The sequence below is a fragment of the Cuculus canorus genome, chromosome 2 (genome assembly GCF_017976375.1).
Source record: "Cuculus canorus isolate bCucCan1 chromosome 2, bCucCan1.pri, whole genome shotgun sequence".
Taxonomy (NCBI): domain Eukaryota; kingdom Metazoa; phylum Chordata; class Aves; order Cuculiformes; family Cuculidae; genus Cuculus; species Cuculus canorus.
The window spans coordinates 22,614,139-22,633,932 of record NC_071402.1 but is presented as its reverse complement, the minus strand read 5'-3'; the positions used below and the strand labels follow the sequence as shown (position 1 = coordinate 22,633,932).

Sequence of the window (19,794 nt, the reverse complement as noted above, 5' to 3'; positions counted from 1 at the left end):
CACCTTTGAGAAACGATAAAGACACATTTTAGGTGCCAAATTTTAAGACACCCATATAAAGAAGAAGGCAGCCTTTATTTCAGACATTCTTGAAAATGCATAAGTTTAGTTTCAAATTATTTTCATGATATTGTTGAGCTCACCCTCTTCCTCTTTAGTTTCTTTGTTGCTGGTTGGAAAGCATACAGACACACAAGCATGCAGAATATTACGGTTTCCATCACATCTATGGCCAAGGAATGTCTGCAGCATTTGTGGATTCTGATCCAAGACAACTGCGTGTTCAAGATTCATCAGGTACTGTCTGCAAGCCTCATAGTCACATCGGAGGATGTGCTGCATTAAGGTTTGTTTCTGTACTCAAAAAAAAAAAAAAATTAGCAATTTTAAATAAAAAACGCAAACATCCAAGTTTTGTAAAGTATTTCTAGTTTTAATTTTTTTGAAATGAATAGAAAGGTCTAAATCTAGGATGTTCTCTGGAAGTCAGTGTAGGAAGTGCTGAGAACGTGCATCATCTCTATCAAAGCACTGCTAAAACAGAAAACAGCATGCATTCAGGCACAGCTTAAAGGAAAGGAGAGGCTTAAGCAACAGAAGGTACCAGGCTCATAAATGTATGCCTTTGGCATCACAGCTGGGTTCTTCAGTCAGATTATTTCTATTTCATGGCTACGTGTAACGTGGGAAAAGTGGCACAACAGAAAAAGCTAAGGAGTCTACATTAAATAGCTCTTACATATTTGTTCCAAGAAAGTGATATACACACTGATAATTCAACATATAGAAGCTCAACAGGTCTGGGGGCTCTCCCCATATATAAGAAGCTTTTCCACAGTGGCTGAATATTCCATTGTGAAAGCAATCAGTCCAGCAGATACACAATACCTCCAGGAGGCAGCAAAGCACAGAGCATATCTAACTAATCTGCATCAAAACATTGACAGGTTTCTACAAGCTGTAGATGATGTAACAAAATTCATACAGCACCACAGATGAGTACAGAAGCCTACAGGTGACTTGAGTGAAAAAAATCTTCACTCTGCTGTCATAATTTCCTACTGTATGGTACACATATAAGGTGAAAAAAGTAACTAATTTTTTTTAAAGTAAAAATGTTTTTTAAAAAAAGCTGTACTCACAAGAAAAGAAGCTGTTGCATCCCTCAGAAAAAAATGTGCACCCACAGACCAAGTAAAATTGCATACTGGCAGTAAACACAAGAAGGTAATAGTTTTAAAAGTAATGCTTAAAAAATACTATTAGTTAAAAGCCTGACACAGAAGCCGTGTACTCAAAAAAATGGTTCTTTCACTTCACTTCACTACATAAATTTATTTGTGCTTCCTTGTTTCTAAGAGAATTTTCTGCTGAAACCAGTTTCCCTGAAATAGTGAAAATGAAACTATCTAAACCTAAAGCTGCCTTAAGCAGAACGTTAAAAAAGCAAGAGAAAAAAATGCACGTAATTCTATAGTAAAGAAAATATTTTACCTCAACAGCCATAATGATAATAGCAGCTTTCTTTTTGATGGTTGAGTTAGCAGGAAGATTTGTTAAGGAATGAACACCCATTCCAAGACTACTAATAGGTGGAAGATCAAGCCAGTCAGGGTCTCGTATCCCACCCATACAATCTTTTGCCATTGGATAGATTGTACCATTTCCATCTCTAAGAATAATAGGAGATTCCTACAATTGGGAAAAAAAGTTTTAACACTAAGTCTCCACAATTTGTAAACATTATCCTTCCCAAAAGGTCCAGTTCTGCTTGATGGCCAACAATGAGAACAGTTTACCTAAGATTTTTATTTATGCCTCTGTCTCCTATCATGAAGTGACGCAGCATAAGGCATCAGACTCCCTTTCTCAAAATGCCTGAAACGTGCTAAACATAGTAAATGCTATTAAAAGTATCTTCTTTACGACATACATTCAGCATGAAACATTAACAACAAAACATAGTACCTATACTTCTAGCTTACTTAAATGCTCCAAGGAAAGTTGAATATATTGAAACGAAACATACAAATTCAGTTCTTTTGAAAAAAATGTTTCTTTCAATTATCGTAAGCAAAGTATATTGAGTTTGTGGAAGCTACTAAAATGGCTTTGGAATTTTTTCTCAGCCCTTTTCATGGATGTCTGCACAGTGTAATCAAGCTGTATAATCAGATAAAATAGGATCCTTAACATTGGACAGTAGAAAGAGTTGCACAAAATCTCAATACATCATTTTAGTATCAAACATAGGGCTTTTTTGTTAACATTTCCACATTTCCTCAAGAGTGGTTTTTGATCCAACCCAATTCCAAAATACAGCTAGAGAACAAGTTTACACTAACACAGGAACTATCCCGTCAAGGTTTTTTCCCCCCATTTATCTTTTATTCAAGATAGAACATGAATAAAATCACTAAAAGTGTTTAAGTGAGTTAGATTGCTATTCCCTGTGCCTTCAAAATATTAATGGTAGCAGCAAGTCTTTCATAACCCATTTGAAGAACTGATCTTTGCCACTCTTTGGAAAAGCCTTACAAAAGGCTGAACCATCCCATTCAATGATGACCAAAGTGAAGTGCAGTAAGGTTAAATGATTGAGTTACAAAGCCACAAACCTGTCCAGCTGTAAAAATAGCAACACTTCTCTCATTCTGACCCAGGAATGCAATGCTGCTAGTTGGGAAATTATTTTCTTGTTCAGCTTTTCCTGTGGCAAGGTCAAATATGCAGTATCGAACCCAGTTCCCAGTTTTCAGAACAGCATGCACTCCTTCAAAGATACATGAAGAAAAAAGTTAACGTCTTTTACGGATGGCATCCAGTAAAAGAACTCCTAACTAATACACTTTTAAGGAATTACTAATATCAGTGGAAACAACTGTTTATGCTCGTTGGACAGTCGTTGATTTCCACTAGGATGAGAGACAGGTAATAAAGGATCCAACAGGATGTTTTACAAGATAAGTCCTACTCACCTTTGGAATCTACATTTACTGCTAGGATCTCTGTTTTTTCAGGAATGCACAGCTTTTTAGGTGTCCTTTGAAAACAGTCAGGAACTTTTGGAGTTCCACCAGTTTTTACAACCTGTAAACATCCATAAAATTTTAAAGATGCACAGTGCTGACATTTCAAGATACCATTTGTTTTCTCAATATTTCAAAAGGGCATACCTGCAGTTCATCTATTCTGAGAAGCCTACAGTCTTGAAGAAGAGAAGAAGGATCAGGATCTGAATTAGAACTGCTCTGGCAGTTCGCATTACTGGAGGTGCCTGGAAATTTCACAGCAACATAAGCACCATCCACTTTTAGCACCTACAAGCAGAACACATCACAGTTTTACCAAAAGCTTTGAAAAGAGAAAGTTTAGGATGATTTGCTTCAAAATAAACCAGATCTTTATCAGGAAAAGAAAAAAGTTTACAACAATCAGTGATAAAATTCTAGACCTCTTGGTCATCAGCCTTGCTGTTCTGCTAAAATTGCTGAACTCAAACACTTGGATTTCTTAATGACTTCATAGGCATCCTGAAACAGATCACAAGTCCCTCCACTCCAACATCCCACATCCAACAGGAATTAACGCTGATTGACCAGAGAAGCTCCTACTGATAATTCCCTGATATCTTTCCAGCTTCCACCTAACAGAAAAGCAGGACAACTCGATGTTTAATAACCTTGATAGACCCCTCTCTTATTATTTTGTCCAAGCACTTCGGGAAATAAATACTGTTATTGAAGCAACGAGTTCCAGACATTAGCTAACAATTCACGAGAAAATACTATATTGAGCCTCTTACTTCTTTAGGTGCTCGTTAGCTCCTGTACTACAAGACACAGGAAACTGCTCTTTTCCTTTTGGCCTATTCTAAGAATTTTTGATGTCTGTGTTGTACTGCCTTAGTGCACATTCCTCGAGATGACTGTGAAAAAAAGTGTGGTGTTATGGGTCTCTTACTTATTCCTTCCACGATTAAGTTCTCCACTCAGTCCCTTAGGACTGCAGGATACAGACATAGTTCATGCATCTGTGTCTCTCTCTGCCCCCCGGGGAAATGGAATTTTTTCAACCCCACACTGACATAGTAATTCCTGAGACTGTAGGCCTCTCTAATGAGTTGTTGCCACGTGTATGTAATCAAAACAGTCAAAATAGGTTTCCTTGATATAGCAACATGTTATGCTACCACCAAACAGCAAGGCTCTTTGAGTTTCCAGTTGAGACCACAATTTTCTCAAAAGGAAAACTAAGCTAAGAGGGAAGGGGGCAGGGCAAAGGACAGACAATCTTTAAATTATGAGGAGAAAAAAGATCTCTGTATGCTCTCAGTCTCGATCAAAACTAGATATAAGCAACTGTTGATCTTGATTAGGCTCGAATTTCTGAAGTTTCTATGTAGAAAGTGCTAACAAAGCAGTATTAAAGAACTAGATGTAATCAACTTTATGTAAAACATCTCTGACAATAAATACAGTCTCTCATATTTTCAAGATTTTGTACCTAATAAAAATTCAGGCATTTCCATGTTTTCTCCCCAATTTCTCTAGCTCATGCAGCCTATCAAGCATACTAAGGAAGAGGATATACTGGCAAATATGAAAACATCAGCAGATTTTTGTAACAAAGATTATTGTGGATAGAGTTGGAGCACTTGCTCCCTGTATGCTGAAACTCCACTGTAGTAACAGAGCTCCCAGTTCCAGTAAGGCATCACCAACAGCTGTAAGAATACCATCAAAAAATACAGAATTCAGACATACTCAAAACATTCACGATCTTTAACTCTAATCTAGACTACAGAAAGATTTCTATTGAAACTTGCAAGACAATACACTAGATGGGGCCTACATGAAAGCTTGGGAGTGCAGTGATGGGATGAGAGGTAATGGTTTTAAGCTGAAAGAGGGGACATTTAGATTAGGTATTAGGAAGAAGTGTTTTACTGTGAGGGTGGTGAGGCACTGGAACAGGTTGCCCAGAGAAGTCATGGAAGTCCCATCACTGGAGGTGTTCAAGCCCAGGCTCAATAAAACTTGGAGCAACCTGATACAGTAGAAGGTGTCCCTTCCATGGCAGGGAGGTTGGAACTGGATGATCTTTAAGGTCCCCCCAATCCAAACCATTCTGTGATTCTACAGAAATCGTGATTTTGTAAAAAAAAACTTTAGTCAAGGCACATCTGCATTTTTTAAGGTAATCAGACTAGCTCGTTAAGTCTGAAATCACAGGTCAATGATTCAACCACACCTTCTGGTCTGATATGTAGCATTTTTTCCCCTTAATGACTAAATGTTGCTATAAAAGCACTGTAAGTTTGGGCTGCTTCTGAAAAAATAAGAGTCTAAGCCATCGCTGTCTAGCAGGGCATATGAAGTTTTATGAAATTTCAAATTTACAATTGGAGTGTGTGTGTGTAAGAAACACATCTTAAGAAAAGGCATAATCCGGAAATATTTAAACATCTCTTATCTCCATAACTAAAAGTCTCTTCTACATGCTTTCTGGCTGCTCTTACTGTTATCACCTACATGTCATTTCAATCACATCACTTTTCATGTGTTCAAAGACAGTTACTACCACAGCTATTCACTGTAACACAAAGAAAATAAAACTATCCATTGATGCAGCAAACAACTAAGAATTTGAGTGAAAAAATTGATAGTTGTGAAGAGAAAGCTCAAACGTAGAGATGTTTTATAATGGGTTGGCATTAAACAAGATAAATTATCAACATCAGCATCCCTCTTGAACTGAAATTCTGTAAGTCTGAATTCATTGAAAAACACATTAACAAAAATAAAGTGCAAGAGTTTAAAGGATTTGGATGCTTTAACTTACAGAACTGAGGTACTTGCACTGCTCATATCACTAATGCAAAAGTTTCCTCAACTAGGAATAAGCATTTTACACAATTACATATACGAATGTTTGTCTTACTAGGAGTAAATTAAAAGAACTGAATCAAGAAAATGAACAAAAAGAAGGAGGCAACAAAAGAAAAGTTGAAAGGTTCTTTTTCCCCAAAAGCAAAACACCTTTTTGTAGAACAGTTCAGTTGCAGGATAATGAGATCTGATCTTTCTTTTTAATGGAAGAAAAAAATTAATCCATAAACTGAAACAACCAAAAAAAAATGAACGTACTTGTTATGTCCTATACCCTAACAACCCTTTAAGGCACAATGCCAAAGCATACAGATTGGCATAGAACATTCAACTGAAGTTCCTTCCTCAAAAGGAAGTGGAGGCAGGTCTTGAGCCCTGCTTCCCCTCCCTTGTTCCCTCTCGTAATTTATTTAAAATCACATTGATGATAGACTGAGTAGCCTCCAAAAATAACTATGCTAACCACTAGCAATCGAGCCTTTCAGGAGCAAACCTGTTTGGATCCACTGGTAATCTATAGAATCTCCCTCTGCAGAATCACCATATTCCCTCTCAAGATACAGAAGCATAAGGCAAGTGAAAATACATTTTTTATTTCTTATCCAATCTCCTTGCTGGAATGGAAGAAATTTCAACATCACAGAAAAGGCTTCTACCTCTACTCTCAAAATGGAACAAGCACTTCCAAAGAAATACGGATGCAATTTTTAAAACATTCAGCTTTGAGAGATTAAAACCTAAATTCCTAATAGGAATAGTGTAACTCTTCTGGGACTACACCCAGCCTGAGCTCTTTCAACTTATCCTTCACATTTCACATTGGAAGGCTTCAATCTAAGACAGAACTTGAACAAAAACATTCAAGCAACTGACTTAAACAATACAATAAAAGTACATATTAAAGAACAAACTACTCAATCCAAATTCACGTTTTACAAAATCCCTAGGACTTGATGAGCTTTCTGGGCACAGGAACTGCAAAACCGGTAATACAGAGACGTCTCATCTGATCAAGGGTAACTTCAATGAACAGAAGCAGTTTGGGGAGGCCTTGACACTGCCAATGGAAAAACCTCAGACCAACACAAACCACAGCTGCCAAAGAAGATAAAAGCAGCTACAACACGGATTCCCTATCTTTTTGTTCTAACAGTGGTTCCAGATACCATTTAAGCCATTCCAGAAGAGGAGATCCAGAAGCTAATGTGTGAAAGCAGAACACCCTAAAGTACACGGGATGGACAATACCAGCTTCTGTTTTCTGATACCGGTGAGCAGTAAACAAAGTAAACTTGATAATGAAAATTCCTTGTGGGTCTACTCCTTTCAAAGATACTGCTCAAGGCAAATCTTCCATTCCTGCATAAGTAAACCCATTATGGATGCAAGTAAAAATTGACTAAATTCAACTGCCTTCTATCAGACAGTTATTTCCTCTTCTGGCAACTTTTAACTTCCTTTTTTATCTTCTATGAATCAAGTAGAAAGAAATCCAACCTTTCCATTTTGTGGAAAACTTAATGTCTTTCCTGCTGCTCCCACTTTTGAAAGACAGAGCAGAGAACTGTCCAAACAAACTAATCCCTCTTAACACTGCAAAACAATGCCAGAGGAGAAACAAAATATATTCCTTTACAGCATAGTCAAAGCAAAAGGTTTACTAGAGAGAAAATTAAAAAAATAAAGAATTAAATAAACAGATTTTCTGGGAGTAATAAATCAAATAACTTTGTAGTCATTTTAATGACTATAATTAATCATTTCTAACCAAAATATTTCTGTTCTTTAGTTGCCAGAATATGAGATTCAACCAAATGTCAGCTGATGTGTATGTAAAAGTCAGTCATAACACATGTAACTCTTTACAATCTCACTGGGAACTCTCTCTCCAGTCCCCAAAAATAATCTTTTGAATAAAAACACATCTGCTTTACTCAGCACTGTGGTTCAACTTAAAGTACCAGCATGGTGTTTTTTTAATATTCATCACGTTTTAGTCACAACACATTCAGTCTATTACCATCATTGGACAAATAAAAATACAACAGAAATCATACTAAGCAGAAACATTCTCAAGTATCCCCAAAACTATGATTCTTTTAACAGCTAACTTATATAAAAGGAAAATCTTTCTTTCCTCCCCCTCCAAGGATGGTGAGACAGCATATTTTAGACAAACCTTGCCAACAGGAACGTTCTTAACGTCTTCCACAAAAACAACTTCCCTCAGAGACCACTGCTCTTCATTCACTTTTTCCTCCTCTTTTGGGGCAGGAGTAGATCGTCGTCGCTCTGAGGGAAAAAAAAAAGACTTAAAATATCTAATCGAAGCATCGAAATGCAATGTTCAGCAAACAACAAACCTTTCCCCAAGAAAACATTATCAATAGTCAAATCTAGAAATTAACAAGAAGTTAATAAGAACCTGACTTTAAAACCACCTGAAGTCAGAGCTACCTAACAGTATTCCATGCCACTGTCATGTTTTTCTATGAAATTAGCACTAAGAAAGCCTATCCGATAAACAAACCAATTTTTAAGGACATTTAAGTGATATAATTAGAACACAAGAAATTGTTTTGGCAATGCTGTAAGTAACAAGGCTGACATTGTAAGTCCCTTCATTCAGCCCTGCTGCAGTGCTTTGTACCACTGTTAAAAAAATCTGCTTGTCCACTAAGTACGGATTTTTTGGTAAACAGCTAGATGAGTAGCAAATGAGGCAGAGAACATTTGGCTATTTGGGCTAACAGCAATTGCAATACAGTTAGATTGGCTGCAAAGATGTTACCTGAACAGTAACCGTAGCATTCTCAGGAACAAATTTCAATATGCAACATGCCTAAATTAATACCATCAAGAATCTTTAATATCCCGAATTGAGTATATAGTGTAATTAATACTATCAACATATTTAAAGAAGTAGAACTTCTAAGCTGTGATGTTAACTTAAAACACTAGTTCAAAACCACAAGCAAAGTTACAGTCAGTGAAAATTTACAGTTGAAAGAACTGCAAAAGAGAATAAATCAACAGCAAAAGATTCTACTAGTAAAGTTTATTAGTATTGCAAATCTGAGTATATAAGATTCTCAGCCACCGAATGAGGCCATTTAATTCGCTAGGTGAATACTTCTTAAAACTGCAGTATGTGAACAAGTAGAAGAAAGAGGACCAGAGAGAAGATTTCTTCAAATGATGGCATTGTAATTAACCCTTTATAAATGTATGTTTTTAAATGAACAAAAAAAAAAAATGCTCAAGAGGTCAGTTACATAGATTTTAATGCTGTCCTTTCAAGTACAACTTGTACTATAAAATTTATCTCACTGTCTAGTTTAGATATTTTATGTAACAGATGGCCACTCCTAAACTACTGCTTTTATGCACTGATGTTCACCCGCAAGGTAAACTGTGCAACAACAGCTTAATCATGAAAAGAATTTTGAAAAACAAGTTTAACTTCTGGGCTGAAAAGCAACTCACTATCACATCGCAATTAAACATAAACAACTTTATATTCAGACATCGTCTTGATCACCTCCTGAAAGATACTTCTGATTCTAAGAACTGTTACACTTGTTTAGATCCAACTTACATCAAGCAGTCCCTGCTCATACCAATACATTTCAATTTAACGCTGACAATTAATTGATTAACTAAAGTCTATTACAAAAGCCTTTACATATATTGTAGTTAAGACTGAAAGAACAAAAACCATCCTGAAGTAAGTGCATAATCTTTGTAGAACTGCATTTTATGAAAACTTCTTAACTACACAAATATTTATGTTACTATGAGCTACACAATACTTACTATACGGCATTGATGCACTGCTTGCTATTGAAGATGCATCACTACAAGTGGATGCTGGGGATGGCGGAGGACCCATCTCAGTTTTCACCGGTTCCTGTTTGCTTTCAGGTCTAGAATCAAAGGTGTTACTTAGAACAAAGTAAGAAAAAGGGTGAAATCTTTGCCGTGACAATGGACAAAGCATCAGTGTGTCCCAGCCACATTGCTTTAATAGTAGTTTAATGAAATAACGCCACACTTGTGAACAACCACCCTAAGCGACAAGGCTATATATCCAGTGTTAGGAATGGTGCTAGACTGCTTAATAAGGGATTAGTTTTATAACATTAACTGAACATAGATGCAATACTACAGAAATTAAATATCCTTAGATGTACTTCATTTGAAGAGAGGAAGCATTATTAGCTTTACACAGTAACCTGAAACTCTAGAACCACTAAACTTCATCAAGTTTTTTTGAAACAGTCTAAATCTGTTTTAAAAAACATTTAACTGTCAATTGTGAGCCAAATGATTTTTTTTCAAACCATAGACAGGCTGAAACAGACCTCTCAATGCAATGAGGAAGGGCCTGGAAACAGTTCCATAAAAAAACATTCTAAAGTTATTTAAATTTAAAATCTTGGGAGACTTTATGAAACACTGCAGGAAGTTCTTCAGTTAATATTCCTTCTGTATTTCACATTTCCATAGTGTTTTCACACAGATGAGATGCCTGTCCTGCCGTGAGAATTTCTGGACATTTTGCAGTTTACAAGAAAGTTAGAATCTTATAAAGAAGGCAACAGTTCAAACTGATAAAATCCCGACCTTCCTTCTTTTCCATTTTTAACTAACCACCAGTTCAAGAGAAAAATCAAATAAATGTTCTGTGGGTATACGTGTATGATCTCAACACTTACTTTGCCTCTGTAGTTTTGCTAGCTTTCTCCATGCTTTTCAAGCTCTCGGGTGACCGAAGCTGAAATCGACAGCTATCATTCATGTTCCAAACAGATTCCATTAACACACCTACTTTGGGAATTCCAGCACTGATTGAAAAAGCAACTGCTCCAGCATGATAGAGGGGATTATTTCTTAAACACACCTACAGAAAGAAATATTTAGTTCTATGAGAACAATGGATTATATTGAGAGAAATCATATATGCATGCATTTTCTTGGTGATATATCCAGTAGTCAAAAAATAAGAAAACTTATGGAACTAGATGAAGAGGAAAGTCAGCATGATGTACTATGCACTTGTCTAGGAAAAAAGAGGCTGTAGAGCAATTCACAGCTGAAAGCAACAGCTTTAACAGTGCAACCATTTAATACATAGTATTTAGATGCTCAACCACAAAAGGAACAATTCATCCAATAACAAAGACTCATCCCAAGGATTACTAGAATAGATTGGGAACTAAAAGAAATGTGTTCCCGAGGAAGGAGCTGTTTTGGCTCACACTAGTTCTAATACTAATCACAAAAAAGAATCCTATACCTCTGTATCAGCTATTAGTAACGGCTTCGTAAAGGCTTCAAACCAAAGGCCTATCCCACTGCTTAAAGAAATCAAACCCAGACTCTAATATCGCAGGCACTTAAATGTCAAATCACCTACAAAGCTACGTGCTCCATTGAGAATTGTTATTTCTGAACTTAACTTCTCTCAAAATATAGTTAAATAAGTTAAAACAAGTATTTTGTATGAGTAAAGGTTGCCTCTCCATGTTTGCAGCAATAATCACACTTGCAAAACAATCCCAACATGAAGAAGACACATCAATTTACAATCGTATAATTAAGACATACTATTTTAATTCTATACTACTGATGCAACTTTTGTGCGTAACAAGAGAACTGTAATTGTTGATTTGGGGCTTTTTTAAGAGCAGGCCGTAAGCTCATCGCGTAGCACTGTAAAAATGCACTTGTGACAGTTCTACTTGCCTGGGTTCCAACGGTTATGTTTGGCATAGAGGAGATACCAGCACTAGATTTCGGCTTTTTATTTTTCGCTCTGGCCTTTTCTAGCATTTTCTTCCTTTGGCTGAAAGGAACAACACCCCTGTGGATAAACACATACTATTTTAAAAAAGGCTATGAAAGAAATGCTTAGTGTGTAACTTTGAACAGTTTATTCTTCTGCTCAATGTAGTCATGACCAAAGATATCACTGTGCCACCTTCTCCAACATCTCAAAGCACTGCAGAAATGACATTTTCCTGTATTCACCCCACTTTCCAAATTAATCTCAGTTGGCCAGTTTATTAGGAGAAGGATAAAGGGAAGAACACACATTATATGTAACTGCCAAATTGCTTTCCTTCTAGCCAAAAATACTGCAAGACTTCTGTCCCAGACAGTACACTCCAGTCACAGCTTTCAAGCTGTGGGTTGTTCCCTCTGAACTTGAGCCTATCTTTCCCATGACTAGTGACAACTTCCAGAATTTGCAGTTACTGGGGAAGAGATAAGAGTTTTTTATCTGTAATTCTAAAAGCTTCCCTCTCTCTTTGGGGACATGGCTGAAGAAGCCTAGGACTCTAACAGCAGACCTCAGCTGTGAGAGGGGAAAAAAGGACACTTCTTTTGTAATTGGATCTACTCAGTTTAACTGCAAATAACACCCATATACACAGCTAAGCATGCTTATTATTTTGATATTTCATGTTTTAGCCAGTGGGTTATAGAATTAGATGCTTTTATTTGAAAACCTCCTTCCTCCCAGCAATACCAGGGAAGCGATTCTCCCCCTGTACTCTGCACTGGTGAGGTCGCACCTCGAATACTGTGTTCAGTTTTGGGCCCCTCTCTATAAGAAAGACATTGAGATCCTGAGGCACGTCCAGAGAAGAGCAATGAAACTGGTGAAGGGGCTGGAGAACAAGTCTCACAAGGAGTGGCTGAGGGAACTGGGGTTGTTCAGCACCTCGAGAAGAGGAGGCTGAGGGGAGAACTTATTGCTCTCTACAACTACCTAAAAGGAGGTTGTGGACAGGTGGGTGTTGGTCTCTTCTCCCAAGTGATAGGTGACAGGAAAAGAGGGAATGGCCTCAAGCTAAACCAGGGGATGTTTAGACTGGAAATCAGGAAAAATTTCTTCACAGAAAGGGTTATCGGGTGCTGGAATAGGCTGCTCAGGGAGGTGGTTGAGTCACCATCCCTGGAGGTATTTAGAAAGCAGGTAGATGAGGTGCCTGAGGACATGATTTAGTAGTAGACAAGTAAAGTTGGAGTTGATGACCTCTAATGCCTTTTCCAACCTAATGATTCTATAATATATGTTAAGTAAAACATGAAAATCATCAGTCCTCTGCAACACTGGGAACTGAAATCTTTTCTAGTGTACTACAGACCTCTGTAACTAAGGATATCAACAGTGACAGAAGCTTCTCTTTACATAACCTCAATTAACATAAAATCAGCACTGCTGACATTTAACCCCTCTCAGAAAGGACATGTTGGTTAATAAATAATTTGCTTTAAAAGATTACATATAAATGTTAATAAGCCCTTTTAAATATCACACTGATTATTCTAAAAGCAGTAAAAATGGCAGGTTCTAGTAGCCAGGTATCTCCAATGTCAGAGCTTATTAGCTTTTACACTAAGAGTAATTACTCTGAAATATGTCAGCCATGACACAACGAAAGGGTCAAGAACTACAGAGCTGTAATTTTGAAATTTGTGACTAGAAGTTAGAATAAAATACAGCTGTATTCAAGTTTACAAGCCTAGCTGCAAATCTACTTAAATATTTTCGAGAGTTATTAAAATTTAATGAGAAAGCAGTTTTATAGAATCAATTTTCAGTGCTCTGATTTCCAAATCATCAAGTATTTAACCTATCCATAACTAAAAGCCACGTGAACTTTGGGCATGATATGTAATGCAATGACTCCTAATACACTGACAAAAATAACATACCCTGACAACACGACAGTAATTTCTAATTTGTGCAAATTCACTGAATATCAATCTTGGAGCTCTTTGGGAAATGTCATTTTTTTCTGCTTGTTTATTTTTCAAAACATAAGCTTCTTATTTAGAAAATTGTTAGTTCAAGTAGTTTAACTAACATGTCATATTTTACAACGTTTAAACGTTGTATTTTAACAACAAGCTCCAGATGGAGAATCTGATCTTATTTCTCCTTTCTTTAAGATTTGGATCACAAACTAACAGGTAAAGTTTTCCTAACAGAGCATGACAGAAGAATGCAGACCTCATACACAGGTAAGTTTGTTCCATATTTATAAACTGAAAAAGGATCGAAAGGCATAAAGAAGGTTATTCTCTGATACTGTGTAGTAACAATATACTCTGACTGTTAAAGCATTTATGCACATCTCCTAAAAGAATAACTTCATTCTCTTAAAGATGTTATGTAACTGGATCCAAAAGCTCTAGGCATTAAAGACAACAATAAATGTACTTTAAAAAGGGAATCTAAGCTCAAGCACAGGGTTACAGAACTCAGAACAACTGTGGTTCAGGAGTTTTGCAATGCTTCTCAGAGCCAAAGACACCGCACGGATCTACACTTCTGTACATACACACACCACTACTTACCACCAATACAAGTTGTTCTCTAGTTGAGCACATGTATAAAGAGCACAACAATGTAAAGAAACAATGCGTTCTCCCTGAAGCTCCGAGTACGTCTGCGCAGCATGTTCTAATTTAGAAGCTACGGAGCTTAAAGTTTCATCTACCCATGTAGCAACCTAAGGAAGAGATGGAGAGAGAAGGTGGGGGCAGGGGGGGAAGAAAGAGTTGCACCTTTAATGTAATACCTACTCGTTTTGAAAGGGGAAAAAAAAAACACCCACAAAACAAAAAGCAACTAATTATTCCCTTTGGAATCTTAGGCCCTATCCCCACTGCTTTCCCTAGAAAAGAGCTTTTCTGGATTTCTTTTTCCTCTATTTCCAGTCCCTATCTAAAATAAAAAAGGTAAAGGAAAATATGGAGAGATGTCATAAAAACACTTAAGAAGTGCACATACTTTACCAAATCAGTTTCAAGTTCACTCTTAACTGGGCAGAAAAGCATACTTAGATAACTTACTTTACAGTATGGAAAGCCTCAATGCCCTTAGTATTTCTAGTAAATAAATACAGAATATTAGCAAGCTCCTCCATTCTTAAATTTCTACTATAACAGCAAAAGTCAAGTGCTTTGGATAATCAGGTAAAACAGATATCATTTCACTGCTTCAGTTGTAAATCTGCCAGATATTTCTTTTTATTTTAGCATTATTTACAGAACACTAGCTGGGTTTCTGTTTCATTTTTACATCTGTGTAGAGGAAAAGAAATGTAACAAACGAACGAGTGAAGTACTTTCTACCACCGATGAAGATGAATAATCAACTTCTCTACACTATACTGCAAGTAACTAAAAAAGCCAGCTTTGTTAAATTCAGCAAACAGTGCACATCTCATACCTTGTTATTTTCAGTGGCAACAGTTGCTCTAATACTATTTGCAGAAAGAAGCACTATCTTTTCATTGGTTAATCCCAAGAACATGGCTCGTGGGTGATGTAGCGATGGATTCTTTGGAAAGAATAAAATATTTTAGATATTCAAAGCATATAAATCATTCTGGAGGTAAGTATTTAAAGATGTACGGTACCTGTGCATTTCTGTAAGGTTCTGATTCACTCCACTTCCACTGATAAAGTTCTCCCTTACTGCTAACAGCCACGAGCTCAGAATACAGAGCTCCAATAGAAATAAACTTTGTTCCATCCTACAAACACAGAAATACAAAGTCTAAGACAACAATACTATAAAACCAGCAGATCAAGATTTTAATAAAGCAAATATAAGTGCAAACAATTAACTTGTAACTGTTTCTTCAGTATTCTTCAGAGTTCCCATTAATGTTGAATTTGAAAATAACATCCAGCTTGTCTACAGATCAGCACACACACACAAACACACACGCAAGCATTATTTCTGCTGACAGAGTGAAGGAGGAAAGATACAGATGATATTTTCCTGAAGTTTAGCAATAACATATACAAGGCAATATACTTGCAGTTTATTAAGAGTTTCCACAATATTTTATGAACATGACACTGCTCGTAGAATTAAAGATGGCAAGACCACTTGATTGCTGACATTTTAGAAGTGTTTCCCTCTAAAATTCTAGCTTTTATAAATGAACAAAAAAGCAGCCTAATCCCATTCCTAAGCATACTCATGAAGAGAATAATTCCAACTACCCGACAAACCAATTACCAAATTCACCACATCATCAACTAAACAATTCTTAGCCTTCACTTCTGAAGGTGAATACATACCGCAAACAAGATCAAGTTTTTTTAAAAAAGCCTGCACGTTAACTGTCACTTAGATGCATCATCATTACCCAATATGCTGGAAAACCTTCTAATTATGCGTTATTCTCCCCTTCTTTTCTCCTTTTAACATTTTACCAAAACTCACATGGTGTCTTTCTACTTCTTTGCCCTCTTTGCTTCATCCTGTACCTTACCCAAATCTCACAGGCCTGTTTTCCTGGCTTTAGATTTGTTTACGTATCCGTGTTGCATAAACTATGCAACAATTATAATGTCACTTCTTTCAAGTTCCTGTTCTACCTGGCCTTGAAACAGATCTCTAACTAGAGACCTGTAAATCTGGGTGATTTCACAAAATTTACTCAGTTTATTGATAGACATCTATAAGGCCCATCCATTCACTGCTGCTCAGCAAGTGCAGCTATAGGACAGGCATGTTCTTTCCAAAGTACTTTACTAGTAATAACTAAAAGTTCCCTTCTACTTAGGGGAGAATACAGCTTTTAAAAACTGAAAACACAACTTAAAATAGTATAAAATCAAATGTTGTCTTCTACAGCTACAAGTCTGAAAGACAGGTATATGATGACTAGTCTTCTCTGTAGTAATCTCCCCAACCGACATCCTTAGCTGCCTCCCTCAGATTACAATATCCCACATTTAGAATCATAGAATCACTAAATTGGAAGGGACCCACTGGGTCATCGAGTCCAACCATTCCTAACAATCCCTAAACCACACCCCTCAGCACCTCGTCCACCCGTCCCTTAAACACCTCCAGGTAAGGTGACTCAACCACCTCCCTGGGCAGCCTATTCCAGTGCCCAGTGACCCTTTCCGTGAAAATTTTTTTCCTGATGTCCAGCCTGAACCTCCCCTGGCAGAGCCTGAGGACATTCCCCCTTGTCCTGTCCCCTGTCACTTGGGAGAAAAGGCCAGCTCCCTCGTCTCCACAATCTCTTTTCAGGTAGTTGTAGAGAGCAATAAGGCCTCCCCTCAGCCTTCTCTTCTCCAGGCTAAACCACCCCAGCTCTCTCAGCTGCTCCTCATAAGACTTTTCTCCAGTCCTCCGACCAGCTTCCTTGCTCTTCTCTGGGCACGCTCCAGAGCCTCAACATCCTTCTTGTGGTGAGGGGCCCAGAACTGAACACAGTACTCAAGGTGCGGTCCCACCAGTGCCAAGTACAGAGGAAGAATAACCTCCCTGGACCTGCTGGTCACACTGTTTCTGATACAAGCCAAGATGTCATTGGCCTTCTTGGCCACCTGGGCACATTGCTGGCTCATGTTCAGTCGGCTGTCAATCAACACCCCCAGGTCCTTCTCCTCTAGGCAGCTTTCTAGCCAGACTTCTCCTAGTCTGTAGCACTGCATAGGGTTGTTATGCCCCATGTGCAGGACCCAGCATTTGGCCTTGTTAAACCTCATGCCATTGGTCTCAGCCCATTGGTCCAGCCTGTTTAGGTCCCTTTGCAGAGCCTCCCTACCCTTCATCAGATTCATGCTTCCATCCAGCTTAGTGTCATCTGCAAACTTGCTAAGGGTGCACTCAATGCCTTCATCCAGGTCACTGGTAAAGACATTGAACAGAGCCGGACCCAGTACCAAGTCCTGAGGAACCCCACTTGTAACTGGCCTCCAGCTGGAGTTAACTCCATTTACCACCACTCTCTGGGCCCGGCCATCCAACCAGTTTTCAACCCAGGAGAGTGTGCGCCTGTCCAGGCCAGAGGCTGACAGCTTCTGAAGCAGAATGCCGTGAGAAACTGTGTCAAAGGCTTTACTGAAGTCCAGGAAGACTACATCCACAGCCTTTCCCCCATCCAGTAGTTGGGTCACTTTGTCATAGAAGGTGATCAGGTTAGTTTGGCAAGACCCGCCTTTCATGAACCCGTGTTGCCTGGGCCTGATCTCCCGGTTCTCTTGCATGTGCATTTAAACAATTCAGCCATCTGATGGGAATCTGAACTTGTCAGAGAATACTACAAAAGCTCACTATTCAGTAAATCTATCTGTCCCCTAAATTAAGAGACTTTTCTTCCAGCTACAGAATTTTACTGGTGGAAACAATTTTAGTTACACAAATCTGGATTCGCGCTATTTTTAACTATTTTCATGCCCAGAAGTGCATATTTCAAAAGGCATGAATGTATCCTTGAATAATGCAGGACTAATTAGATCCCTTATCAATTGCTCAAAACACTCATCAATATTTGTGGAAAGAAGACAAATAAGGCAGCAGGAAAGGACAGAAACAATCACAAGCAATTGTCTTTTATACCCTGATAACAAGATCTAGAAATAGTTAGCTCACGAGAGAATTATTTCACTCTGGGAGGGCATCTACCAACACAGCACAGAAGTATCATGCATGCTAATCTGTGTCATGATTAATCCTCACTATTGTATAAATATTGCATATGCCAAGAAAGAACTGCCATCAGAACCTACTGTAGTCTAATGAGACACATCTCTACTTCATCATCATAACTTCCAGAGATTCATTTATCTGGCCTAATGCGTCATAGTCAAGTATGGAAAGCAATTAATTTTTGCTCCATGATAGTATTGTTACAACTTGTAATCTTGCTAATATGCTCTACAACCTTTTATAAAATGTTTTATACCACAAGCTCATCACTGAAGACATGTGCCATTAAAGATTTTTCTCCACCTTCCATCAAAATATTAGCAGTTATGATATAAAAATCAGGACTAATGAATGCTACATACACCTCCTTACGCTATTCAAAAGACTAATAGCACAAACATGCACGAAGATGATGACAGCTCTGGTTCTGTAACCAGAGCCTTGTGTGTTCAACTATAAGCTCTGACTTCAGGCCAGAGAAACTACATACTTGAAAATTATGCAGAATGATGACAAAATCTTGATATCTCAATAACTAAACAGAATATATCTATTTGAATAAGATAAAAGGCTAAGCTTGCACCTAACTATAGTCCAGCAGGAAAAAAGGGCCATACATGTCATGCTATAGAGTGGCTCCGATAAACATGGCGCAACATTGATATGTGGCAGTGTAGACTTAAAGGACCACAGTCCAACAAGATCTGAGCTATCAGAGGAATTCATTCACTGACTCGAATTCTTCAACAGTTGATTTCTCTTATTTGGTGGAGAAAACTCAGTACCTATGCAACAGGTCTCAACATCATCAGTCACAGACTACAGGAAAAACTGATACATTTGGAAACACTCTCAGCTTTCCAAAAGTTTCTTCCATTCCTCTCAAGCTGGTACTCTACCTCCCATAAACCAAAGTTAATCATCCTCATCATGGACTACTACAGTTCGGTCTCAAATGCTAAACACCAAAATAATCAGAAATGAAAGAAAAATATTTGCAAACAAGACTGATTATTCTGTAGTAATGCTTCACACCTACTGAAGTCTCTTCCCTAGTTTACTGTCTTTTTCAATTTTCAAAATGGAGGAAACATCTGAATTGGCCTCTCAGGTACATCACCTCCCTCACAATTCACCTTGAAAAATTTCTCTTGGAAAATACCACTACCAAAACTTTAGAGAGGAGCTACAGCAAGAAATATGCAAAACAATTTCTTATGGATGTTCAACTGAAGGATAAGACGAAAAGTTAAACTATTTCTGGATAAGATGAAAGGCCTTTGCAGCAAAACACGTTCATTTAACAGGAAGCTAGGGTTTATACGAGTGCATATGCAAACAGGATCTTGGAAGTGCATTATATTTAAAGTGAGCAAGCATGCCATTAGATACCACAGCAGATTAATTCCATAAAAGATA

The 19,794-nt window shown here is 37.7% G+C and overlaps 1 protein-coding gene across 1 annotated transcript in view; it reads right to left on the bottom strand.

Annotated features, from left to right (window-relative positions):
* The window catches only part of UBR5 (ubiquitin protein ligase E3 component n-recognin 5), an 88,003-nt gene that overhangs the window by 32,090 nt on the left and 36,119 nt on the right, over window positions 1-19,794 (bottom strand). The window contains exons 10-21 of the mRNA XM_054058523.1: window positions 15,332-15,448; window positions 15,142-15,252; window positions 14,265-14,419; window positions 11,640-11,757; window positions 10,610-10,794; window positions 9,708-9,817; window positions 8,071-8,183; window positions 3,177-3,320; window positions 2,979-3,090; window positions 2,619-2,773; window positions 1,495-1,692; window positions 144-354 (exon numbers count right to left, since the gene is read on the bottom strand). Of these exons, the coding sequence (XP_053914498.1) occupies window positions 144-354; window positions 1,495-1,692; window positions 2,619-2,773; window positions 2,979-3,090; window positions 3,177-3,320; window positions 8,071-8,183; window positions 9,708-9,817; window positions 10,610-10,794; window positions 11,640-11,757; window positions 14,265-14,419; window positions 15,142-15,252; window positions 15,332-15,448 (1,729 nt within the window). The remainder of the gene's footprint in view (window positions 1-143; window positions 355-1,494; window positions 1,693-2,618; window positions 2,774-2,978; window positions 3,091-3,176; window positions 3,321-8,070; window positions 8,184-9,707; window positions 9,818-10,609; window positions 10,795-11,639; window positions 11,758-14,264; window positions 14,420-15,141; window positions 15,253-15,331; window positions 15,449-19,794) is intronic.